The sequence below is a fragment of the Xiphias gladius genome, chromosome 24 (assembly GCF_016859285.1).
Source record: "Xiphias gladius isolate SHS-SW01 ecotype Sanya breed wild chromosome 24, ASM1685928v1, whole genome shotgun sequence".
Lineage (NCBI taxonomy): Eukaryota > Metazoa > Chordata > Actinopteri > Istiophoriformes > Xiphiidae > Xiphias > Xiphias gladius.
In genome coordinates, this window is record NC_053423.1 from 8,002,423 (window position 1) to 8,023,586 (window position 21,164).

Consider the following 21,164-nt stretch of genomic DNA (forward strand, 5'->3'; position numbering starts at 1 on the left):
GCTTCATATGTTAGTCTGCGACAGCGTGCGCTTCTGGAGAGTTGTGGTGTGTTGATCTGTTTGGGGACAGAGGGCGGCGGCATGACAAGTGATGGCAGACCCACAGAGCCTGTTTTTTTTCTGTGTCTGTTTGTGTGCGCTTGTTTCCATGTGTACATTTATTTGTTTGTCTGTGTGTGTGTCTTTGGTGTGCGCCTGGTGAGCTGTTGGACAGATGATGGACAGGTGAAGAAAGGCATTTGTGTGTTTCTGGAGTGGCTGAGACCTTGTGGAACTGGTTGGATTGGACCGGCCTGTCTGTCATCCTATCAAACAGAGGCTTTGACCTAGGTCATACTGTACTGACAGTAGGAAATGAATCACACATTGGATTGGGTTTGGACCTTTCTTGGCAGAAAATAACAAAGGCTGAGGATGGATGTTTCTTGCTAAGCCTGTCCTGTCCTCCCTCTGTTGGATGAACACTATTTATATAGTGTCAAAAAATGAATAAACTAATCACTCTCAATATCCCAGCCTGACGATGCATCTTTTACCTCTGCTTTAAAATCAGGCAGCTTTTGACAGCTGCTGTAACAGCTACAAGGCATACTTAATGTCAGAAACAAATTGTCAAGTAATTTGTGTGAACTTTGATAATGACTAGCCTAGTTCAGTTGTTATGGTACTGTGCTGTATTTATACTGTAGCTTTTAGTCACATAGTCACATTAACTGTCATTGCCTACTGAACCTGGATACTCTCTAATCTCACACTAATAACAACAATTTTGCCTTGTGTGTATCTTGGTATCATGGTTGGCTTATGGTCACTGGTCAGGTGTTATATAAATATATATATTTTTAGAAATACAAATAAGGCCTATTTTTTGTATTTTTTTTACTGACAAACTACAACAGGAAAACTGAAACTTGCCCTTGAATGAAAAATGGGCAGAGTTTCGTAAAGAGCATATGCTGATTTTCACTCAGAATTTATGTTCCCACACATCAAATATGTAACGAGATTCCAGCTGTGGTGGGACCCTGCTCACCGCAGTTGACAGTAAACAAAGTCCGCTTGGGACAGGACAGCGCAGAGCATGCCTCCACTGAAAGAAAGTTAGGCAAATAATGGGATGAAAATGTCTGTAGATTATGATGCAGGCATTTAAAGAGATATAATTTGATACTAATGCCAACTTGTTATCCAACCTGTTGGAATGATCTGCAAACATATAAATAAAAAATGTTGAATCCTCTTGAATACTCTCACACCCAGTGTTTACCAGTTTGACTTTAATTTCTCTCCCATTGTTCTCTGACTGTCAGTCTTTCTGAGTCTCTGCTTTGATTCACACAATATATTATCAGAAAGGTGCAAAAGATGAATTTGCTCTATCAGCACCTCAACAGATTGTGGTAACATTTTGCTCTATTTCGAAGGACAGCTGATAACAGAGCTGAACAGAAGGATAGGAGGCCAGCTGCTCTCTTGTTTGGGTGTATGCTATCCTTACTGCATGTTATGCATAACGAGTGTCTTCCAGCAGTGTGCGTTATCAGAGCTGCTTGGGTTGGATGCTATCAGCATGTTAGTGATGGCATCCCGTGATTAGCTCCTACAGATTGGAAGATAAGGGCTAAGGTTAGGAGAGAGAGTTTGACTTGTTCTCAAAATACCATCATACTGTACTTTCATGTTTGTGTGTACTCATTTTTTTATCACTGGAAATATGCTGTGTGTGAATGTGTGCTCATTGGCACAATGGTATGTGGAGGTGTATAGATGTGTATATATGTGTTGTGTCTGCTCCTGCAGTTCTGCTGTCTGTCCTCAAGGCTCAGATGTGTATCAGTATAGGGGTACTAATCCAATGCAGTCCAATGTTTTTTTTCACCACGAAAAAGGTCCATCATAACAAATAATTTGTGTCATATTGTGTCTTAAAATCTGACTTTTCTTGACATTACTAACAAAAATACTTAAAACAAGCGAGATCAATTTGCTAGTGCCAAGAAAGTTATACTTGATTACAGAAATGAAACATTAGCTTTGGCCATTAGTCAAATTGTTGCTTTTATTTATTCAAAATATTTTTGAATCTATAATAATTCTGTTTGCTTATCTCTTTGTTCGCTGCATGCTCTCTCTTAGGTCCAGAGGGAAGAAGCATAGTGTTATTTTACGGACCCAGCTGACTGTCCGTGTACACTCCTGCATCGGTGAGTGCTTTGAGACATGTTTATATATATGCTTTACACGTTTCTCCCTGGGCACACACACATGCACAGTTAGACAGATCAGCAAGCATGAGTACACACTGTACTACATGTGTTGATGGCTATCCAGGGGTTTACATGTTGTACATGCTGGGGTCAGACCTGAGACCTCCAACTCAGACGCAGGTTCGACTGGTGTGTGAAATTCCAAATTCAGTGTAGTTTTGAGATCATGTCAGTGATTGCATTAAACATGTGTGCTGAGCACTTTTACATGAGAGAAAGAAAAGTGAGTGGAAGTTTTATATGTGTACTGTATGTGGCTGTAACTGTTATCACAGTAGCACTATGGTATCACAGCTCAGCTTCTCCTTTCTGGGGCTGGTGAAGTCTTCACAGATCGTAGGGTAGAGGAGGATACGGGGAGGGAGGTATAAGTATCACTGAAAGTTAGGGGTTAAAAAGATTTAAAAAAAAAAAAAAAGAAAAAACATAAAAGATTAGATTTAAAAAGATTTTAAAAAGGATAGCAGCACAAAAGGGAAATATGTCATGACAAGGAGAAAGAACTGAATGAGAAATTTATGATGAGGAAGGGAATGATAAGAGATGAATTTAAGAGGGTGACTTGCTGTCAATCAACACAGAGGCAAAAAATATTTTTAAACGTGATACTCAGTCATTTTTTTATCTCTAACATAAGACCATGTTGGATGAACTACAATTACCCCCAAGCCAAAAGTAACCTTTAGATAGGTAGAGTTTTCACACTGCTATATTCAGTAGAGCTCCAGAGATGGAAATGTAGTTCTGTCAGTCAGTTGGTCCAGACTGAAAAATCTCAGAAACTATTGGATGGATTGCCATGAAATTTGGTACAAACATTCCTGTCCCCCTCAGGATAAATTGTAATAACTTCATGATACCTTAAGTTTTCATGTCACATCGCCATCAGGTCAAAGTTTGATTTTGGTTTACAACCAAAATGAAACTAAGAGCTAATGACATTCCCATCAGCCTAAACTGTGATTTGTGTTTAGTGCTCATTAGCAAATGCTAACATGATAACTAAGATGGTGAACGTGGTGACATTGGTAAATATATTTTCTAAACATCAGCATATTTGCATTTTCCCACAACTTTACTTGCCAACCCAGCCAGTCACATTATACTGTAAGTCTATATTAATGATCTAGAAAAATTAATCTACGGAGAACACATGGATGATTTTGGCCTCTATGGTCTTATTACTTTAAAGTAAGTTGGTCAAAAGCCCAATCGTATGACAAGCAATGTATTTCTTTTACTTCTTTCTTGCCTTCTTGTTTTGTCTCATGAGGGTTTTTATTGGCCATTCTCTGTCTTTACCTCAGTCTCTCCATATCCCTTCAAATCATTCCACTCTCTCTTACTCTCTCTCCTCCATGACTTGTCTGCATGGTCAACATTCTCCATGCCAGTGATAGCAGTGCTAATTCTGGATCCTAGAATCAGTGACTCTGATTGGTTGAGAAAGTGATGAGGTGAAAGCCCACCCGCGTGGGGTTGAGGTTGTTAAGGAGAGAAAACATGTACATACAGAAAAAAAACATGTTCTTCTTATGATGGTTTTATGATTTTATTTTTTTAACATGGGAGACATGTTCAAAGTCCAGTAATGACATGAAAAACAACAAAACAGAAATAGGGTAAAAAGAAAATAACAGTTGATTCTACACTATTAACTACTATTAAACAAGTTAATTTGCTCTGGTAAAAAGCAAATGATCTCATTCCACTTGTAGATTTCATTACATTTAAAGAATCATAGGGATCCAATCTTATATCTTATCTTACTTGGGCCTGAGTGAATGGAGTGTGAAGTGGTGTAAGCTAAATCTTTCTCTCATTCCTGCAAACATGTAATACACACACCTACTCATACGCACAAGCTTGTATGAGGGATCTTCCCATGGTTCATCTTGGTTTGAAGAAAACCAGTGTCAAGCTATATTTGCTTGTCTCTTGTAGGCTAATTTCAAAAACAGCTTCTTTTTAGAACATATCTTTGTACTGGAGAAAAGGCTGAGTCATCACTATATGCAGTGCATTTCCTTTTGAAGAGCATGAGTGAATTTTGCCCGGTACCAAAGCATATTGATAGCTTACTCACTATATTGCCTGCAATCCAGATTTCATTCAGCATGGCACACATGCTGGGCAGCAACCAGATCCTGACTGGAGTTGATATTCTGGAGTGGCAGGTTGTAATATGGCTGCATTAAACAGACGTATAATCAGATAGCTTGAATGAGGCAGGACAATCTCTTCCCTTTAGAGATCTACTGACCACTTTCCACTCCCCTCTCAATGTTGCTTCATTGAGTCGGTTCAGCTGTCCACTCATCTAGCCGTTTAACACTATGTAATCCCTTGGGGCCTCGACCTTCAAATCGCCTGGGTGGTGGTCACCGTACTATCTACTAGATGAAAACTCTGACATAATCAAGGATACAGATTGCTTGTAGAATCAAGTATCTTTGTCTCAAAGTAGTTAGTCAGTATAGTAGGACTGCATGTTTTAATTAAGTGTATGGATTACTCATCTTGCCACATGATGGTTCATGTTTAGTTTTCGTGATTAAAATGCAGGAAAGAATCAATTCCTTACAGATTTTCTTAATCTACTGGCTTCATCAGCTGTCAGTTTTGATCGGTAGTACAGGACTAAAAGTACAGGATTTGATTGTATTTAGGTCAAATGTTAGAGAGATTTAGGGTTTTCGACCTTCTTCAGTCATCCATTGATCTTCTTCCAAGGCCACAAAGTTGAGAAAATGAGTATAACTGTATGGGAAACACAGCTCTCCTTGGCATTTCTTGGCACCACTGCTAACGGAAAGATCGTATTACACGCAGGCTTGCCAATTTGGGATTAAGGATGCTCTGTGATGCGTGTATGTGTGAGTGAGGGTGTGATTATATGTGTAAGAGTTAATGAGTTTTTCTGTTATATATGAAAAGGAGGATTGGCATGGTTAGCAAAGCAGTGACTTTGTCTGCCGGGGTAAGGCAACGTGTCTGAACAGGAGGGGCCTTGGTGGCACTCTAATGATCAAGCTCTTCTCAGCACTCACTGCATGACCCCCACTGGGAGATTGTAGTCAATTTTACAGGAATTTATCTTTTTTTTTTTTTTTTTTATGCAGGGTGGGTTTCCTAAGTATCCTCAGCTTTAGGTTGTGTCTCATCATTTTCATTTATTCTTTTGTCTCTCAAATACTACTTGTGTGCCCTCTCTCCCATATTAACAACCCTTCTCTCAGTAGGCCTGCAGTCCTGTCAGAGTGCCAACCAGAACCCTTTGCTTAAGGGTTAATTTTAGCTGCCTCTGTCGCAGCAGAGTTGTTGTGGACCATGGCTGAGCGGGGTGCAAAGAAGTGGGTTCAGGGGTGGGTGTGAAGTGGAGGTGTTATCTTTAGAAAGTGTTGACAGCACAGAAGCATGCGAGGAAGGCAGCACAGTGCTGAACCTCTGCTCATTAAATGTGAGACTTACAGGTAGCAAGGGGTGCGAAAAAGGGTTGCTTGGGGAAGACAGAGGAGAAAATTGGAAGGAACAATGTGATAGATAGGCATTTGAACGTTACCTTTTTTTATACCAGAGATTTTTTTTTCTAAAAACTACACTAAGCAAGAGTTTTGTATAACAAGACTAGAAGTCTAGAGGCCTGCTAGGAGCATCAGTGGCACCTGAAGGAATCAATGCTCCTCCCACAATACGAAAGTGTCGCAATAATTAATCTGTTAGGCATGTGAATATGTCCAGTGTTATTATGTGGCTAAAGTATGTAATATGCATCTACCATCCGTTTTAAAAAGAACAATCATGTCATCTGCATATTTGACGGCCATTCAACAATTATTTTATGACATGGCTCACGTGCAAAATTGACATATTGGCCTGACAATTGGCAAAGCTTTAGCAAAGTCTCCAAAACGGAAAGGGCTCATCCTTTTGGGAGCATGAATGTGGAACTCCACTGTTGGTGGTATGATTGATGGATCTAGAGGAATGGTCAAAGGGTCACTTAAAACAGTATTCAGTTGGTTTGTTTTCTATTATCCTCATTACCTAGTTTATCTACTCTACACAAAACATAAAAAACAAAATACAAGACAAGACTAATTGGTAAATTCAAGACCAAAGTTAGAAAAACATGTAAGATAAATGATAATAACACATATAAAGCTTCACTGGCTGAGTGCAAATTGTAATTTTCTCATTTGTAAACTGTTTAAATTGCACACCACTTAACAGAATGTTTTCAGAATCCCAAAGCTTGTCCTTCCCATGTGGCCTCATTTCTCAGCTTCTCCTGAAGTGGAAGGATATCCAGTAATTAAATACAGTTTAGGTGATCAAATATAAAGAGGGTATGCTATCTGACAGGTAAAGCTCCCTGTAATGAGTGGTACAGCAGGTGAAACAAAAGAACTGGAGTGTAGAACAAAAGACCATGCATGTGTTTTGGAGCCTGTTCAATCCTTTGGCACTGAGCTGTGGAATTTAGTCTTTTTTTTTTAAATTTGGCTTCTATACTTCTGGATTTCTGTGCCCCAATTATCCGTCTCTAATCACCCCCTGCAGTATTGTAAAGGAGAGGCGGGGGCCGGAGATTGAGGTGGAGTAAAGGTTGACTTTCTTTGATTTTCCCTGGTTGTGTTGTTACATAACAAATTAGCATCCTGTCGAAAATGTTGTTGTATCTGTCTGCTTTTCGTTGCTTGTCTGTCCGCCTGTTTATCCTCGCCTTTCCCTATCAGACTTTCCCAAAAAAGGCCTGCCCTCACACCAATTTTTTTCCCTCTCTTCAGTTCAAACAAGGGTTTATAGTAACTGTATTCATACACTGTTAAGTGATATTTTGAGGATTTAATGGAATCAGTGAGAGCTGCATAAATCAAAATCTCTGTAAATAGGAGCTTACTGACATGGTGGTCTCTAGTGACAAAGCAGTAGTCACTACTCGATTTTGCTTTACCAGTGGGGGTGCAGTGGTAGTGACAGCAGTCTGGCCTTAAGATGCTGCAGAAAGAGATGACTACAGCTGGTTCTAACAGCAATTTACTGTGCTGGTGTCCCCCCGCTGTTGGAGATAAGGCCTGGTAATGGCATGGTGTGACAGGGAGATAATGCTTAATGGTTAATGGGTAAGCTGGGAGGGGGTTAGTGGTATAGAGTTAGACATCTGTGGCTGTGCAGTCGTAAAACTCCAGACACATTATATGGTTTTGCTGAAACGCTGCGTTTTAGTATCTGTGCTACGCTTAGTCAACATGCTTATAAGTATTTTTCAATCTGGCATCATTTAACCTTCATCTTCTTTTATTTTACTTTGCTCTATATTGTCAATTTTTCCCTCATTTCTGTTTCCCAACAACTCCTAACAGGTTTCATTACATCACACTCAACTCCTGTTAACCCCTGCCTTTCTTTCTTTTCCTGGCCTGCATGCTTTACTCTCTAAATCTATATTTACTCAACTCAGCTTCACTTACTGTTAGTGACTCTTTGTTCTCACAGACACCTGTGGCTTTGGCTCAAGGAGTTGTGCATTATGATCTCTCTGTGTGCACGTGTGTGAGTCAACAAGGATATTTTGACACGGTTATGAATTGTTTGCACGGTCTTTGACAAGTTTCAACCTGTCACTCAGCCTTTTTTTTAGCTGGGCATAGCCATGATATCTTCCGTGCGCAGTTTTTTTTTCATTTATGTGTCCATATTTTGTTTTCACTGTCTCAGCATCACCTAGGTCAGCGGTTATGGATTCAGAATAGAGGATATCCGTCTCCCTTTTCATCTGTGTTTCACAGAGCGAAACAATGAATGAGAAATCATTCAAATAGTTTTCCCTCTACCCTCACCAGCATGTGAGACCCTGAGAAGCAACTGAGATCATTGCGCCCACATGAGTCATGCCTTACTTACTGCTGTGGGAGAGGGAGAGATGGGCTCATGAGGCATTAGGGATGGAGGTGTAGGGCAGAATGAGTGGTGAAATAACATCTATCTATCTATCCTGCAGCTGTTCTCCATTCCTACTGCAGTCGTGTTCTTCAAATAGTGTCTTAACTGTAAATAACTTGCTGTCTTGCTTTCTTACATATTAGTGGTAGATCATGTTGGAGAAGGGGAACATGGGCCAAACTAAGTTATTCTGTTTTCTGTTTCAGTAAGCCAAAAGCAGATAGCAATAATAACTATTGGACATTATGCTCAGAATTCCACAATTCCACATTATGCAGTAAAATATAATGTCATTATTTCTGGCTTTCTATGTTTTTGCTGCGTAATCCTGTTGTTTGTTGTAGTTGTGTGTCTCAGTTGTCACTGTGATCAGTTGCTGTGGTATGGTGTGTCCTGCGTATATTGTACAGTGTTGTGCTTTCTGTGGATGTGGCAGGGTTTTCCCTGGGCTCTAGTTACGCTGACAAACATCAGCAGCCCAACTGTTGTGCTGTGGCACAGCACACTGCTGTTTGGGTTTTTATCCCCCAAGCATCAATGTGCTTGCTGGAAGAAAGTAAGACTTATGTAACTACATACTGTATGTGTCTGTGTATGGCTGTGCACACACGTCTGAGTGGTATGTCTGGGCTTGTTTATATATGCACCCCTATGAGCCTGCACACACCTCTGGCTGGTCTGTTTTAATCATTTTGAAACTATTACACAATGCAATAAAACATTACAAGTACCACAAGCTAAACATCCAGAACACACACTGGAGAATCTGCGGGCTTGGCATCTTATCCAGCCATGGGGTTTTAGAGATGATGGGTTTAGGGAATGTGTGGAGAGAGATGGGGAGAGGGATGATTTCCAGGGAAACGGTAAATCACTTAGGGAAGGAAACACAAGGGAAAAACAAAGCAAGGAGGAAATGCACCTGCCAGAAAGAGCAGCTGCAGTTGGCAAGTAGCTCAACAAGTTATGTCATAGCTCTGTGGTCTGCTGACTTACAGGTGAGGAGAACAAAGAAAGAGAGAAACTTATGCCAAGGTGGTGCAGTTACAGCTACTGTTTTCTGTTAACAACATAGAACATGGTTCTTCCATACTATAATATGCACCTATTTTGGAGTTCCTTAAATATATTGTTTTGGCAGTTTAATATAGAAATTAATTTGGCTGCACCGACCAAAAGTTAACTTTGCTTCTTACCCCCTTACTATTTTTAGTCATAACCAATGCGAGTCATGACCCTATATAATCCCAACATACACATATGCATTCAGTAACATTATACTTAGCTTTTCTTTTCCAATTTGACCCACACACACACACACACACACACACACACACACACACACACACACACACACACACACACACACACACACACACACACACACACACATACTGAGCTGATGGACCTCTATCATCATCTTTAAAATTAGCAGCCTCCACCACCCACATTTCTGGCCAAAACAAACAGCGAGAAAATTGTCTCAGAAAGTCATATGTCATATGTCATATGCAAGCAGCACATATCCTCCAGTATCCTCTCTGTTTGCTAGCTCTGGCCGCTGTTGGTCTTGCTATGGTTTCTCTGTCTGTTTCTACTGTGTTTGTCTGTCTCATGTTTTCTGTGCCTGTCTTTTTTCTATTTTATTTCATCAGTACTCACTGTAAGTGACAACACTTCCAAAATATAATTCCTTTGTATAGCTCTCTCGCTCTCTTTCTCTCAATCTATCTCTCTGAGTCCCTCTCAAATTTTCTCAATCTCTCATTTCATTCCATCTCTCTGCTTGTCTTTCATTTTCCAATCTTATTTCTGTAATGCTCTGTCAGTGCACATGCCCAGTGAATCCAGTCAATTAACAATGACACAAACGTCGAGCGTGAGACGTGACAGAGACAGAATGACAAAGGGTCCCACTGTTGAATGTGGGATTGAACACCACAATACTTCCTACAATCAACTTTTGTTTCTGGCCGCATGCTGCAGAAAACCAGGTCACACTTTATAAGAATGCACTGTCACTATAAAATGCAATTCAAGAGCAATTGTGATGTACAGAAGAAAATATCAACGCCATCCAATAGTTGGAGAAAGTTGGAGAATTTAAAAGTATTAAGTAATTAACAAAAACAAATAAGATCTTGATCATTCCAAAGTTTGGCAGCATTTCTGCAGTTAAAGGAATAGTTTGACTTTTTGGAAATATACTTATTTACTTTCTTGACAACAGTTAGTGGGGAAGATTAATAATGCTCCATATGAGTATGTTAAGTGTGAATTTACAGCCGCCAGCTGGTTAGCTTAGCTTAGCATAGAGACTGGAAAAAGGGGGAAAAAGCTAACTTGACTCGATTGTACAGTAACATAATCAACCTACCAACACTTATATTATTTGTTTAATTCATACAAAATCCAAAGTGTAAACATGACTCGTTGTGGTTTTAATGGGAGTCATGTGCCAGACTATTTCTTGGTTGCGAACAGTAATGTCCTGCTGTCCATGTCTGGAAGTGGTGGCGGAGACTTCTGTAAATATAACGTATTATTTAGTGAGCTTTAGAGATGCTAGTGACAGTGCTGGTAGGACAGAGTTGGGCTAGCTGTTTCCGTCTGTTTTCAGTCTTTATGCTAAGCATCTTTAACTGGCTGCTAATACAGTATATCCAATATATTAAATATTGTTGTGAGTATATAATGCGTTGTCACTGTCACTGTGGATACAGTGTAGTTACTAACTGTTTATGAGTGGTAGACTACAGAGCAGTACTGTAGCTGCGTACTTGGCTCGGGCCTGTCACCGCCTGTAAGAAAAGCTGGGTATATTTGTGTTTGTGTTGTGGGTAACTGTTCTTGTGTGTGTGTGTGTGTGTGTGTGTGTTTGTGGACTAATTCGGAGGTGCCAGGGGCATGTGAAGGGTACAGGGCCTTCAGCCCTCAGGGTGTGTAGGGGGGGGCATACTGTATTTGTGAGAATGTGTGGTGTGCATGTGTGCATGTGTGCCCGTGTGCGTGTGTTTGTGTGTCTATTTTTATGTGTTTGCATGTGTTTATGTGGCAGTAAGTTCCTGTCCTGAAGACATCTGCTTCTGAGATTCCCTCACAGCTGATGTCCATCAAGGTTCAAGGTCACAGTCTGCAGATAGTTAAGTGTGTACGTGTATATGATGTGTGTATTTAGGTATGTTGTACGTATTGTATATAAATGTGTTAACTATAAAATCTAGAAGCCATTTGTTTCTACAAGAGTGGATTTATGGGAATCATATAAAAGTTTGTTTTCATTTGCTCCCAAGTGTTTCCATTCACAGCAGCTTTGCCTTTAGGCCTGGAGTTTTACTGTATCTGCCTGTGGGATGTGTGTACATGCTTGTGTGTGTATGTGTGTGTCACTGCTGAGCCTAGTGTAATCTCTGTCTAGGTCCGTCGCCATTCTTTAAATCTAATGAATCCCACAGTGAAACCTTGGAGGTCTCACTCTCCCTTTCTTCCTCTCTTTCCCTCTCTCTCTCACACAAACACACATGCGCACACACAAACACACACAAACACACTGAGCTCATGGGGCCTCTATCGTCATCTGTACCATCAGCAGCCTCCAGTACTCATACTGTTGGCCAACACCAACAGACAAAAAATAGACAGTCGCTAAACAACCGAGTTGTCCTCAGAAGTCTGGCCTTTGCTGCCTTCAGACTTTTCCTTTTAACTTTACTTGACATAATACCGAAATCGTGCATTATTGTCCAAACTATATCATCTTTTGAGAGACTGCTAGAGTGTTTATTTTTTTAACTACAGATGAATAAACAAATGAAAAAAAAATCTGCCAGCGGAGTGAAATTCCTTGTTTCTGATGAAAACAAAAGGAATTCTTTTAAATAAATTCCTGACACAGGTGAAATCTCATGGGAAATGACTTAAATTGTCTCATCCAGTTGACTAATTTTTAGTCTGCAGGGCAGCACACACACAGTGCACTGCATGACCTGAACAAAGACTGAACCCAGTATCTAGGGTTGTTACAGTATGCTTTATGCCCAGCCCTCCTATATTTAGCGTGATACCATCACAGAGAGGGAAAGACTTCCTGGGATTAAACCAAGCTCTCCAGCGTGCCATTACACCTCTCACTCCTCTCCCTCCTTTATTTTAGATCACACTGAAGACTCGGTTTGAAAACCAACTGACTGATTGGCCCAGACAGCCGCGTGGGGGCTTTTTTAGAGGGTTGCAATGAAATCCTCCAGAAACACGAGTCAGTGGTTATAACTGGGCTTAAATACAGGACCACCAGCTGTGGCCTGCCCCTCTCTCGCCTGACCCACAGACAGTTGTACCATCCTGAAAAATATTACCCTTGGTTGACCTCAGAGTGTGCTTATCTGTAAATATCCTGTGACCTAATAAAGATGTGTCACAGAAAAATAATTCCCTCTACTCAAAGCACATGGAGTACAACAGGTTTACACACTGTGGGTGGAGAGGTTGCACCTTTTTATCTGTAGTGTTTGGATTTGCCTGCATGTATTTCTTTTGTACTGTACCAAAACTAATTCATCTGCACTGTTTGTGTTGACATCAACGTGATATCTGCAGACAGCTGTTAGCTGGCATTAGCCCCCTAGCAGGGACAGACTGAATAAAGTAGAATCCACCCACTGGTCAGTCAACTTCCATGGCTTCACATCTCATACAAAACACAGCTCATATAGTCAAGTATCGACTATGTTATTTCATAACATAAAATAATTGTGTGCACATTGTATCAAGCTGGTGTTAGCATGAGACTTGAAAGCAAACCACTTTGCTCCCTTCACGTTCCTCCTCCTGCTCTGTTACGCTCCGGCCAGCCATTCACCTACATCTTTCTGTGTATGATGTCTCATCTAATGCAGAAATCTGAAGCTTGCTAGCCTCTGAGTCAGCCACTGCTAGGTTCTCCAGCAGCTAGCGCTAGCTTGAAGCCTCTGTGCGAGAGGAGGAGTAGACTACAAGCATGTCCATGTTCTGGTTGACAGCCGTGAGCTCCCACCCCTGACTTTGGCCTTCTCTGATTAAGGGTGAGGCTTGCTCAGAAACTTTAGTAGGGAATATCTCTGTACTGCCACCCAAGGACGCCTTTGACAGCACCTCTCCACATTAAGATATGTTTCAGAGGATATTTCAACTAAAAAATATTTGAAAAAAGTTATATTCTATAGCTTTAAGAATCGACATTGGATCAAACAAATAAAAATATTGGAAAATCAATTGTTTTATCCAGTCCTAGTGCTGGGTAGGTGGTGTACAGTGGGTTTGTAGGAATTTTTTTTGCAAAAAAACAGCTGCCTGATGTGGCTGCAAATGATGCTATGAGAGTGGTGACGGTGAACCAGAACAGTAGATTTGTGGGTCATAATACCAATACAGTGAGCTGAAAGACATTAAAAGGCTCTGTAGAGCTGAGAGGAACTGCAGAGTTGGTAATTGTTGATAATTCTCTGTGGGTTCATTAATATGAGTGACCGCTTCCACCAGTTGTCTTGTGGTATATTGTTAAGTTAAAAATATTTATTATAGCCCCTTTAAGGAGAGTCACCAATAGAGATTGATAATGCTCACAAATGACTTAATAACCATTTGAGACGCTCATGTGCAGAATGTTAAATGTAAAGATTTCTATGATTCTGATATTTGTCTTGGCATTGTTTTCTTTTTTCTTGTCAGTCTGCAGATTCTCATCTTCACACCAATGCTTCTTTATCTAGGTCGCCTTTAAGAAACATCTGCTGAGCTGGCTGCCTATTGTTAAATCTGTGGATTAAACATAGTAGTAGTACAAGATTATTGCTGCCCTTTGGGAAGGCCAACTAAGTAAAATTAGACTACACCCAATTGGGGATTCTGATTTTGCACTCACTACTACAACAAAATACAGTGTGGTTCTGAGTATAATTGCTGTGTATTAGGCCTAGTGTAGCTGGCCTTTTTGTTTTTTCTGTTTGGAGATGGGTTGTGTAGATGATGCAGTAAATGTTGAGGGCTTAGTCAGAGCTGAAGGGTCACAGCACTAATCTCATTATGACAGGAGGAGACGGAGGGATCTGACCACTCCTGAACGACCTAGCAGACAGCCTCGACACTGGGGGAATCCTTGTTTCAGTGCCGAGGACACTCCCACACGCAAATATGCTCCAATGCCCATACAGGTTCTTATGTTGCATTTTTCTGCTATATTCTGAGACAAATTCATAGGGTTGTTAATTTATTCTTTATAAAGTTGGTTTAACCCATTATTGAGCATTAGAATTATATTTTTCCTGAGGGATTTTAAACACTAATAGAAATGATAAAACTCACAGAAGAACTGTGGATGATACACAGTAGATGTGGTGATTCTGTTGGACCCTCACTTGTAGTGCTGAGGTTGTGATAAACCCTGTCACTAAATTCACATCTTAGAGAGTTTGTAGGTTTTATGTGATGTTTAACATCATCAAAGGCATGTGAAACCAAGAGTTGCATTTTAATCATATCAAATTAAAGCAGAAATTCATAAGAAGAAGTGACTACATCAGAAACAAGTGGAAACAAGTCTATCTGCTGGCAGATCTTTCCCCATGCTTCAAGAAAATTAAGATTTTAAAACGTAATAGGAGGCTAAATGACTCGTTAAGGCTGACACATTGCAGTGCATGTGAGGTCATGGTGAAACAGAGTGGACAAGAACTGTGAGTCCTCCAAAACAAAACAGTAAAACTCCAAGCGAACCTATAAATGAAATGTGCCTTTCTGTCTTTCTTTCATCTGTCTGTCTGCACTCAACAAACACAGGCATGTATGCATGCACACACACATACCCACTGTATACAAGTACACGCACAAGCCACAATGACACATCCCAGTGACTGTTTCAGCTTTTCTTGTGACAATAATAAAACCTAGCGCCAGGAAAAAAGAAGAATGACCAGCAAAAGACACGTGGACAGACAAAACCTCCCTTTTACCATCCTTTTGCGATTTTCCTCTCCTTCCTCTCCACTTATTTCCATGTCTACGACTCTGTCTCTTAGATCAGTGATTGGCATCTAATTAAGTTGTATTACCTTCCTATCTTGTGCTTTGCTGTTATTTCAAGTTTCCCTCTAGAGAGATGCAGGCACTGAAGCGGTGTTGTTAGGCCAAGCTGTTTGGCCCAGTCGTCGAACGTGAGAGTGATTTGTTTGAAGTATTTCCAGCTTGAATGCACCATCACTCTAGAGATGCAGTGGTAAGACAGCTGGACCCCTTTGTTCCAGTGCGAAAATGGCAGATAGATTATTTATATATACATATCAAACTCTGTTTATGCTGGAGCAGAAGGGGTAATTATGTTGACAAGACTTTATTAACAGCTATAAGGTGATCACAGGGTATTGCCATGACAACATTAATGTTGGTTCAACTGTGCTCTTCAAAAAACATCTTAAAAAGCTTAACTAATTTAATATTGAATATAGGTCTGAAAAAACACTTGAAGAATTCTCTCACTGTTTAAGTATCAAGAAATGAAAATTACTTGATTCGAGAAAATCTGTGAGACAAGATAATTTTTTTTTTTTTTCAAATATCATACATATTATATATATGGGAGTGTTAAGTTAACAGAGAATGCTTATTGCTCATTGCTCTCATTCCCTGTTGTCTTTTATGGAGCCTATATTTGTCACAATATGTCCCGACAATTCATGGCATACTGTGTATAATCAGTCTCCAGCTAGGACAGTGAATCAGGCACAGAAACACCAACATCAGCATGCATGGAAGGGGTCCTTAATGGGTCCTATGTAACCATGCAGTTTCTAGATACTTTCATTTTGAGTCCATTGCTCGGTAAGCAGAAATGTCGCTATGTAACTAATTAATTGATATATCTGGTGCATATTTTGTGATTGGCTTGTATGTATGTGTTGTGGGAGGTAACACATTCACCTGAATTCAGTTTTATATAATTTCGTTTGTTAAACAAGGACAGTAACTGCAAGAATGAGAGCCAGGTACACCAGAATGAATCAAGCCCAGTTTATGCCTTATCACTGCAGCTGACATGCTCCTGATACACAGCAGGCGTTTTGGTAAAGGTTACACTGACAGCCCCACTCATGGCCTGATGAAGAACACGAACATTAAACGTGATCGTCTGAATGAACCATTAACACTCAGACAGCCAGACGGAGTGTTTCCTGCCTCATTAAGTGGCCACTTGATTTACAGGGAAACCTGGAGAAACTAGAACAAGCAAATCGGTCCAAATTGGAATTTTGAAGAGAAGAGTTGTCAAATGAGTTCATCTGCATTCAAGATAAATATCATTAAACCATATGAAAGGTCACCTATATGACTGGCTAATCATATAGCTGATCAGTTATTGAAATGGACTTTATTTGAAGGTTGATCTCAGATGTAGGTTTTGAAATTAACAGGCCCTTTTCTATTCCCAGCTACTTATGATGCCCAAATGATCCCTGTCAGATACAGTAAGAAATACCAATGATGGGTACTTAGAGTAGTGTGAAACAGTAAATGTGAGGTCACTTGGGTTTGACACAAACATTAGAAAATGCTAGTTGTTAGTACCCTACAACTGCCAGGCCCTTACTGTAAACTAAACATCTTCTCAATCAGCTGGACTCAGAAAAGATTAAAAATCAATATTTTACACAAATGGCATGGCAGAGATATACTGTATATGTACATTGTGTTTTTTCGGAAGGTGGAATTCCGACTTTCTCAATTGTCCCCTCTGCTTTGATTACCCAGAAGCAATTGGCCGTCTTTCCTCAGACATAGTGCTTCACTCTGTGATAAACATTTCCCTTTCCTTTCCTTTCCTTTCCTTTCCTTCCATACCTTTGATGGTTGTGGATAAATGTTCCTTCCTCTCCTTCCCACCCTCCATATTCCCTCCATATTCTTTGCTTTTTCTTTTCCATATTCTTTTGCTTTTGCATTTTGTGTTGCCTCTTGGCACTGATAATTTGGAAGATTTGATGATGTTCAATGATTATCTCTACTGTAAGCTATCACAGATGTATTTCATAAATGCTGCTGCCGATCTCACGGAAAGGGTCCTGTGGATGGAGAGACAGGCAGGCCTGTAATTCTCCGACTGTGCGCAGAATGATAATGATTTTGACCCTGGCCTTGGGTCAGCCTTGCCTAGCTTAGCGACGGTTACCTCCAAGCTCAAGACAGCAGGATAGACAGGCTGGCTCCGTAGCCAGGCCAGCCCATGCCTGGGCCCACATCAGGGGGTATGTTTGTATGATCCCATGCCCCTACCTCGGTACTCTTTTACCCAGCTGCCACCCTCCTGATAGACTGAAGGATTTGCCATCAACATGCAAACTCAGGATTTACAGACACGGGTTCCCAAACCCCCTGCTGACACACAGTTGAATGCACAACTGTTCACACACACAAATGGGCAATATGGACACCCAACTAAACAGACTTTGACCTTAATGCAGAGCACTTAGGAAAATGACTTCTGTTGTCTGATCATAAAGGGGTCTGTACATACAAATACAAGTACTGACTAATATGCAGATACAAATATTTGTATGAACAGGGGGTGTACAAAATGAAAAGGACACCGGGGTGCAGAGTAAAATCTAGTACAACACAAATTGCACCCTCAAAAGGATCATAGAGTTTAACAGTAAAGCCTAAACAAAAACATCATTTCAGAGGCTTCATAAAGGTATTATTTATTACATTTTGTCAAACCCTGTACACACGTATAGACACATAAACACACACCTTAAGGGACAGATAAAAGAGGAAGTTATAGTATGAGAATATTGTAGTATAAGTGAAGTTATGGTGATAATATGAACATCAGGACATACAACAGAATACGATAAAGTAACACAACATTAAGTACTAGAAAAACATTAAAAAAAGGATTATTATAGTGATTTCACTGTGTATGAGATAAGAAAAACTGTATCAAATATAGTTCACACAGTTACAATAAACATTTTAAGTCACTGTAGGAATATTATACAAGTATATTAATGATGTCTTTGAATTCAAGGATAAAAATAATACAGCTAAATATCAGTGTGATGGTATAAGAGCTGATGGTATAAGAGCTGTTGGTGTTTTCCGTGTCGTGACCTGAATACCTCACCGTTGAAGCCCCGCCAGCAGCTCATTAACATTCCAATGCAGCTCTAATCACTACTGCAACGTGTGGGTGTGTGTGCCTGTGTGTGTGTTGGTGCGCATGTGTTTTTTGTGTGTGTGAGAGAGGTCACGCACGTGTTGCTCTACAAGTGAGGACGCTGTGAAAGTGTGTGATGAAGTGCCTGCCTCAGGTGATCAGAGCCGAGCGGTGTGATAAGTTCCATCAACTCGCAGCGTTCCTCTCGCATCTCAAACTATTGTGCAACTTCTGCACAGCTGAGACTCATTTTATTAACAAGTTTTATTGATCTAGTCATCAGAATGAAACATATGAAGACTGCTGAGAGATGAAAGGTGTACAATGGAAATAGATTGTGTCCAAAAGATTGCCTAACCTCACATGGAAACACATTTTTATTACTTTTCATACTTGGTTGTGTCACTCTAATATGCCTTATTGCTGTCTGTTGAATTACAGACAAATAACCCCTTTTATGTCTCTCTCTTTGTCTCTGCAGAGAGACTGTATAACTCCAATGGACGTGACTTAAGAAGGGCACTGTTCTCTCTAAAGCAAATTTTTCAGGTAACACACACACATACACACGCCCACATATATTTCACATGCAATTATAGTCAGTTTGTTGTTGCAGAATACAGTTGGTTCTTGTGGCCACTGTGCGCTTCCATGATGACAGGGATCTCCATCAACGTGGCATTTCTCTCCCTGTGTGTATATCTGTGTGATTATGTTTAGGTCTGGGTGGGTGTGTGTGTGTGTGTGTGTGTGTGTGTGTGTGTGTGTGTGTGTGTGTGTGTGTGTGTGTGTGTGTGTGTGTGTGTGTGTGTGTGTGTGTGTGTGCAGTTTGCATTTGTGTGTGAATCCTTATTTTAAAATGAGAGGAGTCAACTTAAATCCTAATCCTTCACATTACTGCCACCATGTGGAGAATTCAGTTATGAGTTTTAGGAGGAGTTTTGTGTGGTTATGTGCATTATGCATCAATTGTATTATTATGAACTTATTAAATATTATTATTAACTTATTCTTTGCTTCAGGATGACAAAGATCTGGTCCATGAGTTTGTGATGGCTGAAGGTCTGACGTGTCTCATCAAAGTGGGAGCAGAAGCTGACCAGAACTACCAGAACTACATATTAAGAGGTACAGCCCCTCTCTCTCTCTCTGATGACCATAATCAGATACATTATTGCAAGTATGAATACTGACATTAATACACAATATATGTAGAACATTGTTAAGGAGAAAAAAAAATGAAAAAGAAAAGAAAAAGGATACATGTACTGTATGTAATAATCAGATTTAACATGTTTTTAAAAAATATTATTTACTCTAACAAATATTATGAAATTTTTGCAAAATAAAAAAAAGCATAAATGAAATAAAATTTAGTTTTGTGTGTCTGTGTGCCTGGTGTGTGAGTTACCAATAAGCACAATCAATACTACAACTACGAATAATAGAACCATTAAATAAACATTTCTGATAATAGGACACAAACAAAATAAACACAGTAATAATGCTTTTGCGATTAGTAATAGAAACAGATGTTGTAGCAAACAGAGACAAACTGTCCTGCAAGAACAGAACTGTCTTAATTTGTTCCAGTTCAGTTTTTGGTCTTTCATTGTCTGAGCAGTTATTACACTGTGGATGGTTATTTGTTCAATTTTGAAAGTGCTGTTCCCAGACATAGAAGCTCTGTCTGGGAATTCTGTCTCTCCATACTGTTAGCACATTGTCACTCCTCCTTTTCTCTTTCTCTTCTCTTTCTCTCACTGACGCTCATTCTTAGTCCTTCCTGTTTCTTCCTGTTTCTGCCGAACTTACTGCTCTGTCTCTTTGTACTGCAATGTGCTGTACAATTCAGTGGGCTTTTTAAAATTACATACTGCGGGGTATTTAGCACGTGTTTTGATAAAGTTTTTAAACAACCACACATCAAAACAGAACAAAAGTGAGTGATTTTAAGTGCAGTGATAATGCATGAAAAAATAACACTTACATTAACGATAAAAGCATTACAATAGCACATTTGGATTTAATCACAACAATAGAGATATTGCAATGAAAAAAGAGTCCACAACAGTGTAGGTATTTTTGAGCTGATGCCATGCTGTCATATATTGCGCCTTTACCTCTAGCAGTTCACTCATTTCTCCAAGTGGAGCGACACACACACACTTTCCATAATTTCCAACAGCAGTAAATACACTTAGAGTTCCCCAGAGAGGTCCTTGCTTTCCTTTTTTTCAAACTTAAACATACGCATACAGACATTCCTTCCCAGTCTTTTCCATAATTTCCCCACTCAGAACATGTGTCATGGATAGTCATTTCACGAGTAGCGTAATTATGGAGTGTTTTTGTTTGCTGTTAATTGTCTAATGACTAGCTATTTGCAGCCATGTGATAAATCTGAGCGGTTAGCTGAGTTGTCAGAGGATCTGTGGTCCCTGAACAAAACGTCTCACTGAAACTTGCTAAACCCCCTGACAGCCCCCCACCAGTAAAAACAAACTAGTGACTCCTGATGATGCCTTTGGCTCCATCTAAACTCGTTCTGTGATAAGAAACAGGCCATTCTCCAGGTACAGAGTGACTCCTGCATCCATCGGTGCTCAGCCAGGTGTTTCCTTCAAGATATTTACCATTGACCTTCAAGGCCATACTAGATCAGTTAAGTCGTAGTCGTACTATGGGTCAAAAAATTCTTCCTCATCTATGAAAAGTTCCTTCACATGAGCCAAGAAGTGAAGATATAACTTAAATTTTCAAAT

At 40.0% G+C, this 21,164-nt stretch overlaps 1 protein-coding gene across 6 annotated transcripts in view; it reads left to right on the forward strand.

The window, feature by feature from the left end:
• fhod3a (formin homology 2 domain containing 3a) overlaps positions 1 to 21,164 on the forward strand; it is a 53,378-nt gene that overhangs the window by 7,669 nt on the left and 24,545 nt on the right. For all 6 annotated transcript variants that reach the window (XM_040121781.1, XM_040121783.1, XM_040121785.1 and 3 more), the window contains exons 3-5: positions 2,137 to 2,204; positions 18,881 to 18,948; positions 19,422 to 19,527. In XM_040121781.1, the coding sequence (XP_039977715.1) occupies positions 2,137 to 2,204; positions 18,881 to 18,948; positions 19,422 to 19,527 (242 nt within the window). The remainder of the gene's footprint in view (positions 1 to 2,136; positions 2,205 to 18,880; positions 18,949 to 19,421; positions 19,528 to 21,164) is intronic.